A 17,067-nucleotide genomic window follows, 5' to 3' on the forward strand; every position below is an offset into this window, starting at 1 on the left:
GGAAATGACTGCTCTAAACACCCAGCTCCAAGGAAATGACTGTTGTTAACACCCAACTCCAAGGAAATGACTGCTCTAAACACCCAGCTCCAAGGAAATGACTGCTGTTAACACCCAGCTCCAAGGAAATGACTGCTGTTAACACCCAGCTCCAAGGAAATGACTGCTCTAAACACCCAGCTCCAAGGAAATGACTGCTCTAAACACTCAGCTCCAAGGAAATGACTGCTCTAAACACCCAGCTCCAAGGAAATGACTGCTCTAAACACCCAGCTCCAAGGAAATTACTGCTCTAAACACCCAGCTCCAAGGAAATGACTGCTCTTAACACCCAGCTCCAAGGAAATGACTGCTGTTAACACCCAGCTCCAAGGAAATGACTGCTCTTAACACCCAGTTCCTAGGAAATGACTGCTCTTAACACTCAGCTCCAAGGAAATGACTGCTGTTAACACCCAGCTCCAAGGAAATGACTGCTGTTAACACTCAGCTCCAAGGAAATGACTGCTCTTAACTGTGCACTAGAACGCAGATTCTAAACACTCTATTCCCCATGGGGCCTACGCTGTGGAAGCAGTATCATTCAACCTTCTGCAAATCCCTCTTTGACATACAGTATACTGTACATGTTAGTGTTGGTATTGTCTTTCTACACAAAATCCTACATAAACGATTACCACTGTGATCTCAGAATATTTTGTTCACTTTGAGATTTGTTTTTAAATTCTGCTTTACTTACTTACTTATTTCACTTCAAACCCCTTTATTTTACTTAGCAAAGTTACCTGTGTCTACAAAACGTAGATAAGAATGTAGATCTAGATGTACTGTATATAGAACCAACACCAAGGTACCCTGGACAGCTCCAAACCACCACGTCATAGAGTAAACTACAGACGGACAGACTGACAGGCTGTGCAGACTGCCCCACCATACAGACTGACAGACTGACAGGCTGTGCAGACCACCCCACCATACAGACTGACAGAATGACAGGCTGTGCAGACTGCCCCACCATACAGACTGACAGAATGACAGGCTGTGCAGACTGCCCCACCATACAGACTGACAGGCTGTGCAGACCCCCCCACCATACAGACCGACAGGCTGTGCAGACTGCCCCACCATACAGACTGACAGAATGACAGGCTGTGCAGACTGCCCCACCATACAGACTGACAGGCTGTGCAGACCCCCCCACCATACAGACCGACAGGCTGTGCAGACTGCCCCACCATACAGACTGACAGACTGGCAGGCTGTACAGACCACTACACCAAACAGACTGACAGACAGTACAGACTGATAGTAACACAGAGAGACATGCAGACCAGACAGGAGTTCTATGTTCGAATCTACGTACATTCTAAACACGTTCTAGAGAAGAGCTAGCAACGAGCATACACCACCACACGGGGGTAAGGGCAGGTGGGAGGACAGAAGGGATTGGGTTAATTCCATTCCAATTCTAATCAACTCAGGAAGTACACTGAAATTCCAATTCTCTTCAATGCTTTTCAATGTGTACAATTTGGAATTAGAATTTTGTTTACATTCTGAATTGACTGGCATTGAAATTGAATAGGCCACAACCCTGGAGACTTGATACAGTAAGTTGTATCAACATGAATCACCTCACTCCAAGCTACAAACCTAAGTAGCTATTCTGAGCTACGTCCTCAAACATGGGCCGGTTGGAGTGTGGCTCCAGAGTTTTGTACACCAGCGCATCTTCATCGGGACTAGCCATGAACAAGAGCCCTGCGGCCCGAGAGAGAGGAAGAGAGAGAGGAAGGAGTGGGAGGGGAGGGGTGGAGGGAGTGGAGGAGGGGAGGTGGTGAAGGGGAACAAGGTGACAAGGAGAGAGAGAGAGGGAGTGCAGGTGAGAAAGGACTGTGCTGTGATTGTGTGTTTTCTTCTTCCTGGTACCAGTGGTTTGTGGGTAAACCACTGGTACCTAACAGAAGGATGACAAGACTGACTCACACTGTACCCAGAATGCACTGCCAGAACTGTCTGTGGGGGAAACGCAAACCCACTGACTCCAAGAGCAGACAGACTTAGCCTGGTCACAGATCAGTTTGTAATGTTTAGCCAAATTCTCTATGTTGTTTTAGACAACTCCTTTGACTATGATTTTGGCTGGTCCCAGATCTGCTTGTGCTGTTTAGCCAACTGCTCTGACTATGAAATAGCCTGTTGCCAGATCTGTTTGCGCTTTTTAGCCAACTGCATGGCCTATGAAATAGACTGGCCCCAGACCACTTTGTATTTTTTTAGCCAATTTCGGTATGGCATGACAGAAATGTGCTACCAAAGTACAAGCTTTATATATATTGTATACTATATTTTATTATACTATAATTACATTATTACAAGCAGATACACCAACAGGCCGTGGCGACTGTGAGATAATAATATAATTCTTAAATATCCTATTATTATATTGTAATATTTCTGACCCTGATCCACAGGGCACAGAGTCTCTCTGCGTGTCATTTATATCATGATTGGACCATTCCTACGGTAGCTACTTTATGATTGGTCCATTCCTACATTAGCTACTTCATGATTGGTCCATTCCTACAGTAGCTACTTCATAATTGGTCCATTCCTATAGTAGCCAGTTCACGTGGGAAAGTATTCGGAATATTGAGGTGGAGCTCTGGTGAATCACACTGATACACAGAGCAGGGTCAGGGGTGGCCCAATACGGACAAGAGAGAAACAGTACAAGGGTGTGTCTGAAATGCCACCTTTTCTCTATGTAGTCCACTACTGGTCTGCACCGCACTGGTCTGGGCCAGTCTGCCTTTTTAGCCCCATGTTGGTAGCTACTCTGAGTCCTCTCGGTCTGCGATAGGTATTTATTTTGGGCAGAGTGTGTCGTCAGTTGTCATCCTTCCCTGGCCTTCTCTCCTGTCCTGTCCTATGCTGTGCTCAGTGGTCTCTGGTGAGACAGTGCAGCAGGCAGACAGCTGTGTGAGAGGAGCAGGAGAGGGCTGGGCAGGGCAGGGACGGTCCTACCCAGGTAACTATGGTAGGGAACAGGGATCAGCTGAGCATTCAGCTGTTTCTCATCCGCCACTTCATAGGGCCCGTCGTCATAGAAACCCAGATCCAGTAAAGTCTGGTTTAGTAGCTGGACGCGCATCTCTCCTGGAAGGAACAGAGTTAGAGGACACAGACAGACACAGACACACAGACAGACACACAGACACAGACAAGCATTCTCTCTCTCCCTCTCGCTCCCTTTCTTCCTTTCTCTCTCTCTCTCTCTCTCTCTCTCTCTCTCTCTCACACACACACACACACATACACATACACATACACACACACACACACACACACACACACACACACACACACACACACACACACACACACACACACACACACACACAGACACACACACACACACACACACACACACACACACTAGCACACACACACTAGCACATTCTCTCTCTCTCTATTGCCAAACACACACACACACTTTCATTTTCAAACACATACAAAACAGTTATGTACAGGACAAAGTAAACCATCTCTAGGGTTCCACAGTGAAAGTGTCAAGTACAATATAATGTAAATCGTGACTCCACCTAAGGCCTGTTTAATATATGAAACAATGATCCATAATTCCAGCCATGTTGATCCCTGACATTAAATAATGACAGTTCCCATCCATCAGCCCATCAACTACCTGCTGGGAATCAATCACTTTGATCGATCAGTATGACTGCGGAGGCCAGGCAGTAGGCTTATCAGTAGGCAATGATTTGTCCACTTAAATACATGTAATTTTATGAAAACAGAATTGATGGCTTTTGGGTAGTTGTTTTTCAGTACACTTCTGCATCTAAGACAACTGTAAGGGAAAAACTGACTAAAAAGCTCCAATAATATATTTTCAGTCTAACTCCATCATTTTAGAAAGTGCCAAAAATATTTTTAGGATTCATATAAGTAAAGGCATACTGTATAGTAGCTGAATCGACACAACAAGACGTGTACGAAAACATCTGACAACAAGCTTTGACTTAACTACCAGTGGAAACACCTCAGCTGTCGGTCATCACTATTTAACCTGTATTTATACAGGTGTGTCTCAATGAGAGAAAGAAAAAAAAGGCCTGTCACTGTACCTTTCCAGTTGTACGTTCCAGGAGCTCCGAACATGATAAACTGGTTGTCGGGTGTGAAGGCGGCAGACAGACCCTGCTGACAGAAGCCAAACTGTTCGTGTCCCTGGGGTCGCCCCTCACAGAACTTCCACTCCCCTCCGTCTAGGTCATCCCTCTCGGTCAGGTCCTCACTGAGCACGTAGCAACGCCCGATGGGGTCCCGCGTCTCCGACGGCAGGCCCACGCGCTGACGCAGCTCGTACAGATGGGCACACGTCTGAAAAAAGGGACAGGAGAGGTATGGAGTAGCAGGTTCATTGATGAGGTCCCACAGGTTTGGACAGAGGCGGCAGAGAAGCTAAGTAACTGGAATAGATGGTCTAGTACACTACAGACATGCTAAACACATCTCGTAAAGGTGGGCACAAGTTTGCTTCATTGAATTGGTCCCACAGGTCTGATTCATTGAATTGGTCCCACAGGTCTGATTCATTGAATTGGTCCCACAGGTCTGATTCATTGAATTGGTCCCACAGGTCTGATTCATTGAATTGGTCCCACAGGTCTGATTCATTGAATTGGTCCCACAGGTCTGATTCATTGAATTGGTCCCACAGGTCTGATTCATTGAATTGGTCCCACAGGTCTGATTCATTGAATTGGTCCCACAGGTCTGATTCATTGAATTGGTCCCACAGGTCTGATTCATTGAATTGGTCCCACAGGTCTGGTTCTTTGAATTGGTCCCAAAGGTCTGATTCATTTAAAAATATATATATATTTAACTGGGCAAGTCAGTTAAGAACACATTCTTATTTTCAATGACGGCCTAGGAACAGTGGGTTAACTGTCTTGTTCAGGGGCAGAACGACATATTTTACCTTGTCAGCTCAGGGATTCAACCCAGCAGCCTTTCGGTTACTGGATCAACGCCCTAACCACTAGGCTACCTGCCGCCTCTTCATTGAAGAGGTCCCACAGCTCTGGTTCATTGAAGAGGTCCCACAGGTCTGAACAGAGGCAGGAGCAGTAGTAGTACCATCTCAGCATAACTGAGACAACTACAATAGATGGCTAGCTATTCTACAAACATGAGTTCTTCCTAACTCAGCCTTTCCCAAACTCTGTCTTGGCTACCCCAAGGTGTTGGTTTTTGCCCTGGTACTACACAGTTGATTCAAATAATCAAAGCTTGATGATTAGTTGATTATTTTAAATCAGCTGTGTAATGCAAGAGCAAACAAAACATGCACCTCTTGGGGTCTCGAGGACCGAGTTTGGAAAACGCTGTCCTAACCACTCAAACTGACCAGGGAAACCTCTGGACCCGAGCTACAGGCTCTAACCAGGGCCTGGAGTTATTCAGGGAAACCTCTGGACCCGAGCTACAGGCTCTAACCAGGGCCTGGAGTTATTCAGGGAAACCTCTGGACCCGAGCTACAGGCTCTAACCAGGGCCTGGAGTTTTTCAGGGAAACATCTGGACCCGAGCTACAGGCTCTAACCAGGGCCTGGAGTTATTCAGGGAAACCTCTGGACCCGAGCTACAGGCTCTAACCAGGGCCTGGAGTTATTCAGGGAAACCTCTGGACCCGAGCTACAGGCTCTAACCAGGGCCTGGAGTTATTCAGGGAAACCTCTGGACCCGAGCTACAGGCTCTAACTAGGGCCTGGAGTTGGTTAGGGAAACCTCTGGACCCGAGCTACAGGCTCTAACCAGGGCCTGGAGTTATTCAGGGAAACCTCTGGACCCGAGCTACAGGCTCTAACCAGGGCCTGGAGGTATTCAGGGAAACCTCTGGACCCGAGCTACAGGCTCTAACCAGGGCCTGGAGTTTTTCAGGGAAACCTCTGTGTAATTGTGTACTGTGTACTAACCACCACCTTTCCCCCAATCCCCTGGCTCTTGACTGTTACTCCTAGCCACTGGTTGTCCTTGCTTTCCCAGTCGAGGTTTACGTCTCCATCGATGTCCACGCGCTCACAGTCAAACTCCTCGCCTGTGATTGGACAGCGGTACAGAGCGCCAGGGCGCTTCCTCTGCATCATGCCCAGTCCTCTGGCCCGCGGCGCCCCCACCAGGATCCTGTTAGCAAGACACACAAACACACATGAATTTCTATGGAAATGGACAATGAAAGTGTTGTGGCGTAGCAAATTGTATTATATTGTTTCATACTGTATGTGATTGTTTCTGGGAGTATCCATTTAATAAAAGGGTAATGAGTAGTTGCTGCATCCATTTTTGGACTTATAAATTAATTAATTGTTACATTTTCAATGCTTAGCAGGACAGAAAATAGTCCAATTCACATTCTTATCAAGAGAACAACCCTGGTGATCTCTCTGCCTCTGATCTGGCAGACTCACTAAACACAAATGCTTGATTTGTAAATTATGTCTGAGTGTTGGAGTGTGCCCCTGGCTATCCATAAATTTAAAAAACAAGAAAAATGGTGCCATCTGGATTGCATTATATAAGTATTTTAAAATTATTCACACTGTAGTTTTACTTTTACTTTTGATACTTAAGGATCTTTTTAAACCAAATACTATAATTTTACTCAAGTACTATTTTACTTGGTGACTTTCACATTTACTTGAGTTATTATCCATTAAGTTATCTTTCATTTTATTCAAATATGACAGTTGTTTACTTTTTCCACCACTGTCTTTTAGGCCAGGAAAGCTTCCTTCACACACAACTGTTACCAGGAGCACAGTCTCTCATGACAGACTGATCGAAACACAAATGATTAAGTAGCAGGCCAGCACACTTAAGATTTGGTTCTGGTGATACTGGCAACATACCTACAAGCCCAATAGTCACCCTCTGACCTGTAAACACCGTGGGCACCATACTGTAGTTATGGACTTTTATTGGTTCCTGGAGTTGTTTCTAGACAGGTCACATGGTCAGAAAACAGGAAACCCTTCCGACCCTACTGTTTAATGTTTCGGTTTGGAAAATGCATCTGGACACAGTACCAGCTTTTTAATTTCACCTGGCTGCCAATTTGAGGAGCCGCCTGAAGAGTGAGAGGAATGGCAGATAGAGGAATCCAGCAGTGCTGAGGCAGAGAGCTCGTAGTGAGGACGACTGGCTAATATTCTGAACTTTGTGTGGTGATCTTTCTGGCACCCAGAGCTGCTGAGGCATCAGCCAAATGGATGTTGCACAGAGTGGACGAGGAGAAGTCCAGAGGCTATAAGACTCAGGCTGGTTCCCAGACTTGACCTCTACAAGATCATCAACAGACTACATCAACCATCATCTACCATCCTCTATCCAGCTCTCTCCACTCAAGGCATGAACTGACCCTCTCCATCTTCGGAGGATAAAGATTTCAAAGACATGGCCTCTATTGGTTGACCTGTCATGATATATTGCTTGTTTGTTTTTGAAGCGCTTTGAGATTCTATGAAACGTGATATAGAAATGTAATAAATTACGATTATTGTTACGTATGACCTGCTCTCCTGAGCTAGTTAGTTTAGATGTTGTATATTTGACATGTTGTTAACAACAACCTCAGTTACTTTCAGTGAGGTCTCTATTCTTTGACACACAAAGCATCAACATATTACTGGGAGGTTGTATCTATCACTGATACTACTATGTGTTATCATGATTCCCTCCCCCTCCTATCTTTTGTAACGGTTGCATTTTCAGTGGCTCTGGCTTCTGCCTTATACGGGCTGGCTGGTCCAGGGGGCTGGCTGGTCCAGGGGGCTATTTAAAAACGCACCATTGAACAACATTCCAACCAACCAATTCTCTCTCTCCTCTCTCTCTCTCTCTCTCTCTCTCTCTCTCTCTCTCTCTCTCTCTCTCTCTCTCTCTCTCCACTCTCTCCTATCAGCCATCGCATGGCACAGGCCCAGAAACTAGACACATAGAAAGAGTGGGGGAGTGGGGGGAGTGGGAGAGAGAGAAAGTGAGAAAGAGAGGAAGAATGAGTCAAGAGAGGGAATTAGAAAGAGGTAGAGCTAAAGGGGGGCAGAGGGAGAAAGAGAGAAAAAAGAGAGAGAGATAATGAGAGAGAGAGAAAGAGAGAGAGAGAGAGAGAAAGAGAAAGAGTGCATGAGAGAGAGAGCGAGAGAGAGAGCGAGAGAGAGAGAGAGAGAGAGAGAGAGAGAAAAGGGTCATGTTCAGAATGAGACAATTCTTTGAAATGGCTATAAATACGGTCTAGTTGAGGGGAATGCTACGTAAGTAGCTAGATGTACCCAGGCTTTCCAACATTGGGTAGCTTCACTTAACTTCACATTCCAGCTAAGGATTCATCCGGACTACGGAGGTGGATATTGCTCTTCCGCCGGCCGTTAACTCTAGCAGGCTTGTAACTGAGCGTGTCTAGTCGAACGCCAAACTCTTAATTCAGACAATGCAGAACCATTAACCCATGGGAGAGGCAGAGAAACATTTACATTTGTACCGAAAGCAACATGAATTAAAAGCTTTCTTGGACATTTAGCAGGCTATGTTGTGAATAATTAATATTACTATATTTTAAACACACAACAACAAAAAAACATTTTATTAGCAAACTATTTGGTAAATATTGAATTGGTCATCTTCCTCAAATGTGATTGGTCCTCAACTCGTGGCTCAGGCATTTTCATTCAGGATAAATGCAGTTAGCCTGCCCCAGAGCAGGTTAGTCCTCAAGGATACGTCGCTGTAGAAATTTGCCTGGCTAAAAGGTGAGCCACTTTCGGGGTAACGGTTATCCCAAGTTGAACTCAGAATTGACCCAAAGTTGCCTCGCTACCTCTTCAAACCTGATTGGTAGTATAGGGCTCAGACAGAAAGACAGAGGCCTGAAGTGGTTGAGCATGGTGAATTACTAGCCTGTCAGTCGTCAGTACCACACTAAAACTGACGGCAGGTGTAGGGCTGTTGGATTAAGATAATGTATTTACTGTGTGAACAAATGGCTAAGACAGTCATTCCTAGCCTGGAGTGACTCCTAACCACTCCTGAACTCTGTGCTTGAGTCAACTTCTCCAGTGTTCATTGTCACGTCATGACAGCAAATGAGGGGTAGTAGGCTAATACAATACAGTTCAATCTGGCGACTAGGCTAAAGTCACTCCTTGCACTGAGACATGGCTGTGTAGACTCCCATGGTGTTTAGAGAAGTCAACAGTCATGTCTCAGAGCAAAATTACTTTGTTAAAGCTATGTGTAAAGAGGGAACAGGCTGGAGGGCTCCAGGCAGGATAACAGTTGGTGTATCTAACCTGACTACAGGGTAACAGTTGGTGTATCTAACCTGACTACAGGGTAACAGTTGGTGTATCTAACCTGACTACAGGGTAACAGCTGGTGTATCTAACCTGACTACAGCTACAGGGTAACAGCTGGTGTATCTAACCTGACTACAGGGTAACAGCTGGTGTATCTAACCTGACTACAGGGTAACAGTTGATGTATCTAACCTGACTACAGGGTAACAGTTGGTGTATCTAACCTGACTACAGCTACAGGATAACAGTTGGTGTATCTAACCTGACTACAGGATAACAGTTGGTGTATCTAACCTGACTACAGGATAACAGTTGGTGTATCTAACCTGACTACAGGATAACAGTTGGTGTATCTAACCTGACTACAGGATAACACCTGGTGTATCTAACCTGACTACAGGATAACAGTTGGTGTATCTAACCTGACTACAGGATAACAGTTGGTGTATCTAACCTGACTACAGCTACAGGATAACAGTTGGTGTATCTAACCTGACTACAGGATAACAGTTGGTGTATCTAACCTGACTACAGGATAACACCTGGTGTATCTAACCTGACTACAGGATAACAGTTGGTGTATCTAACCTGACTACAGGATAACAGTTGGTGTATCTAACCTGACTACAGGGTAACAGTTGGTGTATCTAACCTGACTACAGCTACAGGATAACAGTTGGTGTATCTAACCTGACTACAGGATAACAGTTGGTGTATCTAACCTGACTACAGGATAACACCTGGTGTATCTAACCTGAATACAGGATAACAGTTGGTGTATCTAACCTGACTACAGGATAACAGCTGGTGTATCTAACCTGACTACAGGATAACAGTTGGTGTATCTAACCTGACTACAGGATAACAGCTGGTGTATCTAACCTGACTACAGCTACAGGATAACAGTTGGTGTATCTAACCTGACTACAGGATAACACCTGGTGTATCTAACCTGACTACAGGATAACAGTTGGTGTATCTAACCTGGCTACAGCTACAGGATAACAGTTGGTGTATCTAACCTGACTACAGGATAACAGCTGGTGTATCTAACCTGACTACAGCATAACAGTTGGTGTATCTCACCTGGCGTCACTCTGGACCCTGATCTCTCTTTTGACAAACATATCAAGACCATTTCAAGGACAGCTTTTTTCCATCTTTGTAACATTACAAAAATCTTAAACTTTCTGTCCAATAATGATGCTGAAAAATGATTCCATGCTTTTGTCACTTCTAGGTTAGACTACTGCAATGCTCTACTTTCCAGCTACCTGGATAAAGCACTAAATAAACTTCAGTTAGTGCTAAACACAGCTGCTAGAATCTTTTATTATAATTTTTCTTCACCTATTTTTTCTCCCCAATTTCGTGGTTTCCAATTGGTAGTAGTTACAGTCTTGTCTCATCCCTGCAACTGCCGTACGGACTCGGGAGAGGCGAAGGTCGAGAGCCATGCGTCCTCTGAAACACAACCCAACCATGCCGCACTGCTTCTTCACACAATTCCCAACCAACCCGGATGCCAGCGCACACTGCGCCCAGACACCACAGGAGTCGCTAGTGCGCGATGAGACAAGGATATCCCTGCCTACCAAACCCTCCCTAACACAGACGACGCTGGGCCAATTGACAGCTGCTAGAATCTTGACAAGAACCAAAGAAATTTGATCATATTACTCCAGTGCTAGCCTCTCTACACTTGCTTCCTGTTAAGGCAAGGGCTGATTTCAAGGTTTTACTGGTAACCTACAAAGCATTTCAGGGGCTTGCTCCTACCTATCTTTCCAATTTGGTCCTGCCGTACATACCTACACGTACGCTACGGTCACAAGACGCAGGCCTCCGAAACTGACCCTAGAATTTCTAAGGAGCAGCTGGAGGCAAGGCTTTCTCCTATAGAGCTCCATTTTCATGGAATGGTCCACCTACCCATGTGAGAGACGCAGACTAAAGTTCTTATTGAAGACATCTCTTCAGTAGGTCCTATGATTGAGTGTAGTCTTGCCCAGGAGTGTGAAGGTGAACGGAAAGGCACTGGAGCAAGGAACCGCCCTTGCTGTCTCTGCCTGGCCGGTTCCCCTCTCTCCACTGGGATTCTCTGCCTCTAACCCTATTACAGGGGCTGAGTCACTGGCTTACTGGTGCTCTTCCATGCCGTCCCTAGGAGGAGTGCGTCACTTGAGTGGGTCGAGTCACTGACGCGATCTTCCTGTCTGGGTTGGTCTGTCTGGGTTATCACTGTGATTATTCTTATTTGACCCTGCTGGTCATCTATGAACATTTGGAAATCTTGGCCATGTACTGTTATAATCTCCACCCGGCACAGCCAGAAAAGGACTGGCCTTCCATCATAGCCTGGTTCCTCTCTAGGTTTCTTCCTAGGTTCTGGCATTTCTAGGGAGTTTTTCCTAGCCACCGTGCTTCTACACCTGCATTGCTTGCTGTTTGGGGTTTTAGGCTGGGTTTCTGTACAGCACTTTGAGATATCAGCTGATGTAAGAAGGGCTTTATAAATACATTTGATTTGATTTTGATTTGACTACAGCTACAGGGTAACAGTTGGTGTATCCAGGATGGGAGGGGGGTAGATCTACATCCCTCTCATCTTCTCTCCTCAGCTACCTAGACGGCACTCTAGTCTGACAGCCAGCCACCCAGCCACCTGGCCAGCCCTCTATTCTGACAGCCAGCCACCCACCCAGCCACCTAGCCAACCCTCTAGTCTGACAGCCAGCCACCAAGCCACCTGGCCAGCCCTCTAATCTGACAGCAAGCCACCCAGCCAGCCACCTAGCCAGCCCTCTAGTCTGACAGCCAGCAACCCAGCCCTCTAGTCTGGCAGCCAGCCACTATGCCATCCACCCAGCCATCTCTCTTGTCTGACAGCCAGCCACTCAGCCAGCCACCTATTCAGCCCTCTAGTCTGACAGCCAGCCACCCAGCCAGCCAGCTACCTAGGCGGCCCTCTAGTCTGACAGCCAGCCACCCAGCTACCTGGCCAGCCCTCTAATCTGACAGCCAGCCATCCAGCCAACCCTCTAGTCTGACAGCCAGTCACCAAGCCAGCCCTCTAGTCTGACAGCCAGCCACCCAGCCAGCCCTCTAGTCTGACAGCCAGCCACCCAGCCAGCTACCTAGCCAGCCCTCTAGTCTGACAGCCAGCCAACCAGCCAGCTACCTAGCCAGCCCACTAGTCTGACAGCCAGACAGCCCTCTAGTCTGACAGCCAGCCACCCAGCCAGCCCTCTAGTCTGACAGCCAGCCACCCAGCCAGCCACCTAGCCAGGCCTCTATTCTGACAGCCAGCCAACCAGCCAGCCCCCTAGCAAACCCTCTAGTCTGACAGCCAGCCACCTAGACAGCCCTCTAGTCTGACAGCCAGCCACCCTGCCAGCCCTCTAGTCAGACAGTCAGCCACCTCGTTAGCACTCTTGTCTGACAGCCAGCCTCCCAGCCAACAACCTAGCCAGCCCTCTTGTCTGACAGCCAGCCACCTAGCCAACCAGCCCTCTAGTCTGACAGCCAGCCACCTAGCCAGCCCTCTAGTCTGACAGCCAGCCTCCCAGCCAACAACCTAGCCAGCCCTCTTGTCTGACAGCCAGCCACCTAGCCAACCAGCCCTCTAGTCTGACAGCCAGCCACCTAGCCAGCCCTCTAGTCTGACAGCCAGCCACCCAGCCAGCCCTCTAGTCTGACAGCCAGCCAGCCAACCAGCCTTCTAGTCTGACAGTCAGCCACCTCGTTAGCACTCTTGTCTGACAGCAAGCCATCCAGCCAGCCACCTAGCCAGCCCTCTAGTCTGGCAGCCAGCCACTATGCCAGCCACCCAGCCATCCCTCTTGTCTGACAGCCAGCCACGCAGCTACCTAGCCATTCCTCTTGTCTGAGAGCCAGCCACCCAGCCACCTAGCCAGCCCTCTAGTCTGACAGCCAGCCACCCAGCCAGCCACCTAGCCAGCCCTCTAGTCTGACAGCCAGCCACCCAGACAGCTCTCTAGTCTGACCGCCAGCCACCCAGCCAGCCATCTACCTAGCCGGCCCTCTAGTCTGGCAGCCAGCCACCCAGCCACCTAGCCAGCCCTCTAGTCTGACAGCCAGCCAGCCACCCAGCCAGCCACCTAGCCAGCCCTCTAGTCTGACAGCCAGCCACCCAGCCAGCCCTCTAGTCTGACAGCCAGCCACCCAGCCAGCCCTCTAGTCTGATAGCCAGCCACCCAGCCAGCCCTCTAGTCTGACAGCCATCCACCCAGCCAGCTACCTAGCCAGGCCTCTAGTCTGACAGCCAGCCACCCAGCCAGCTACCTAGCCAGCCCTCTAGTCTGACAGCCAGCCAGCTCTCTAGTCTGACAGCCAGCCACTCAGCCAGCCCCCTAGCCAACCCTCTAGTCTGACAGCCAGCCAACTAGACAGCCCTCTAGTCTGACAGCCAGCCACCCAGCCAGTCCTCCTGTCTGACAGGCAGCCATCCAGCCAGCCCGCTTGTCTGACAGCCAGACACCCAGCCAACCCTGTAGTCTGACAGCCAGCCACCCTGCCAGCCCACTAGTCTAACAGCCAGCCAACCAGCCAGCCCCCTAGCCAACCCTCTAGTCTGACAGCCAGCCAACTAGACAGCCCTCTAGTCTGACAGCCAGCCACCCAGCCAGCCCTACTGTCTGACAGCCAGCCATCCAGCCAGCCCGCTTGTCTGACAGCCAGACACCCAGCCAGCTACCTAGCCAGCCCTCTAGTCTAACAGCCAGCCACCCAGCCAGCCACCTAGCCAGGCCTCTATTCTGACAGCCAGCCAACCAGCCTGCCCCCTAGCAAACCCTCTAGTCTGACAGCCAGCCACCTAGACAACCCTCTAGTCTGACAGCCAGCCACCCTTCCAGCCCTCTAGTCTAACAGCCAGCCAACCAGCCAGCCCTCTTGTCTGACAGCCAGCCTCCCAGCCAACAACCTAGCCAGCCCTCTTGTCTGACAGCCAGCCACCTAGGCAACCAGCCCTCTAGTCTGACAGCCAGCCACCTAGCCAGCCCTCTAGTCTGACCGCCAGCCACCAAGCCAGCCACCTAGCCAGCCCTCTAGTCTGACAGCCAGCCACCTAGCCAGCCCTCTAGTCTGACCGCCAGCCACCAAGCCAGCCACCTAGCCAGCCCTCTAGTCTGACAGCCAGCCACCCAGCCAGCCCTCTAGTCTGACAGCCAGCCACCCAGCCAGCCCTCTAGTCTGACAGTCAGCCAACCAGCCAGCTACCTAGCCAGCCCTCTAGTCTGACAGCCAGCCACCCAGCCAGCTACCTAGCCAGCCCTCTAGTCTGACAGCCAGCCAACTAGACAGCCCTCTAGCCTGACAGCCAGCCACCCAGCCAGCCCTCCTGTCTGACAGCCAGCCAACCAGCCAGCCCGCTTGTCTGACAGCCAGACACCCAGCCAGCTACCTAGCCAGCCCTCTAGTCTGACAGCCAGCCAGCCGTCTAGTCTGACAGTCAGCCACCCAGCCAGCCCTCTAGTCTGACAGCCAGCCACCCAGCCAGCCACCTAGCCAACCCTCTAGTCTGACAGCCAGCCACCTAGACAGCCCTCCAGTCTGACAGCCAGCCACCCAGCCATCCCTCTAGTCTGACAGTCAGCCACCCAGCCAGCCCTCTAGTCTAACAGCCAGCCAACCAGACAGCCATCTTGTCTAACAGCCAGCCACCCAGCCACCCTACCTAGCCAGCCCTCTAGTCTGACAGCCAGCCACCCAGCCACCTAGCCAGCCCTCTAGTCTGACAGCCAGCCACCCAGCCAGCCCTCTAGTCTGACAGCCAGCCAGCCACCCACCCAGCCACCCAGCCAGCTCTCTAGTCTGATAGCCAGCCACCCAGCACCGCCACCTCTAGTGGAGCAGCCACCCACCCACCCAGCCACATAGCCAGCCCCTTGTCTGACAGTAAATATTTTTATTTTCAACATCTCCTTCACCAGTCTTATTCATGTGTTCCAAATGGCACCCTATTCCCACAGCCAGCCACCCAGCCATTCCTCTAGTCTGACAGCCAACCAGCCACCCACCCAGCCACCCAGCCAGCTCTCTAGTCTGACAGCCAGCCAGCCAGCACCGCCACCTCTAGTGGAGCAGCCAGCCAGCCACCCACCAAGCCAGACCTCTAGTCTGACAGCCAGCCACCCAGCGAGCCCTCTAGTCTGACAGCCAGCCACCCAGCACCGCCACCTCTAGTGGAGCAGCCAGCCAGCCAGCCACCCAGCCAGCCAGCTCTCTAGTCTGACAGCCAGCCACCCAGCCAGCCACCCAGCCAGCCCTCTAGTCTGACAGCCAGCCACCCAGCCAGCCCTCTAGTCTGACAGCCAGCCAGCCACCCACCCAGCCACCCAGCCAGCTCTCTAGTCTGACAGCCAGCCACCCTGCACCGCCACCTCTAGTGGAGCAGCCAGCCACCCACCCACCTAGCCAGCCCCCTAGTCTGACAGTAAGTCTTTTATTTTCAACGTCTCCTTCACCAGTCTTACTCATGTGTTCCAAATGGCACCCTATTCCCACATAGTGCACCTTAACAGCTCCCTACAACATAGGCTTACTGTTTCCCTAATAGCACAACACACTTCCATGGAAGTGCAGTCATGCATGCCACAGAAGTGATCTTCTTACTTAATGAGTCAAAACCTACATGAATGTGTCCCAAATGACACCCAATTCCCTATATAGTGCACTATGTAGGGAATAGGTTGCTATTTGGGAAACAGTTCATGAGAAACAGCATCTGACATTATTATTAGACCTGGGTTCAAACACTATTAAAAACATGTTAAATACTTTATCTGAGCTTGATTGAACTTGCCTGGCACAATGGAATCAATAGAAAGGTCACAACAGTTCCAAACCCTACACATCAGACACACCAGGAAGGCTAAAGGAAAGATTTCAAATACTATTTGAACCCTTGTCTGGTGTATGAGCAGCCACCGTCCATAACCTAGTGAATCTGTGCTAAGGTAAGCTAAATAAAGGGGACCTGGGTAAGAGAAACAAGTTATCACTAAAAGCATGATACAAAGTTTAACCCTGTAAACAGCAGCATTCATCTAGTCCTCTAGTTCTTTTAAGGTAATACCTAAACTCTCCCACGTTATTGCATGTACTGTAGACACACATTACACAGGCAGGTGTTTGGGTCCACTGGGGCAATATAACATCTTCCATGCAGGAAAGTGGAGCTAGGTGTATGCTGAGAGGAATATACTGGTACGTTGGCTTCCAACCTGTATTTGCAGCAATAGAAGCTTATACTAATCTAAAGATCCAGTACATATGAAGTTAAACACCTCATACACTATCTATAAGGCTTTACTCACAAAGACACACATCAATTCTGAAATTCACAGAGGGATTCATAGCACTTTCAACACGTAGTTACTATAGATATATAGGTTCTGGCTATACAATGTTCACTGCCAATGTTATTGACCTTGAAGGAGATGTACTGCTGTTTCCAAGGCTTCTTCTGTTATATGCAGATTGTATGTTAATCTGTATTTAACAGAGGAAGCCCTGAAAACAGCAGTGCATCTCATTCAAGGTAAATTGACTTGATGAAGCCGACTGCAAAATGCATTGTTCGTTCCATTTGTAATGAAATGCAATCAATAAAAAAAAGTACCGATCAAAATTCAATCAATGAAAATTGTATCGGACAATATTA

At 48.8% G+C, this 17,067-nt stretch overlaps 1 protein-coding gene across 3 annotated transcripts in view; it reads right to left on the reverse strand.

The window, feature by feature from the left end:
* The window catches only part of LOC110528585 (integrin alpha-7), a 67,946-nt gene that overhangs the window by 29,099 nt on the left and 21,780 nt on the right, over nucleotides 1-17,067 (reverse strand). For 2 of the 3 annotated variants that reach the window (XM_036984185.1, XM_036984187.1), the window contains exons 2-4: nucleotides 6,006-6,213; nucleotides 4,149-4,404; nucleotides 3,028-3,159 (exon numbers count right to left, since the gene is read on the reverse strand). In XM_036984185.1, coding sequence (XP_036840080.1) covers nucleotides 3,028-3,159; nucleotides 4,149-4,404; nucleotides 6,006-6,213 — 596 coding nt within the window. Of the gene's footprint in view, nucleotides 1-1,653; nucleotides 1,762-3,027; nucleotides 3,160-4,148; nucleotides 4,405-6,005; nucleotides 6,214-17,067 lie in introns of all 3 variants that reach the window. The other variant, XM_036984186.1, reaches the window with a different exon arrangement.

The sequence above is a fragment of the Oncorhynchus mykiss genome, chromosome 7 (assembly GCF_013265735.2).
Source record: "Oncorhynchus mykiss isolate Arlee chromosome 7, USDA_OmykA_1.1, whole genome shotgun sequence".
Lineage (NCBI taxonomy): Eukaryota > Metazoa > Chordata > Actinopteri > Salmoniformes > Salmonidae > Oncorhynchus > Oncorhynchus mykiss.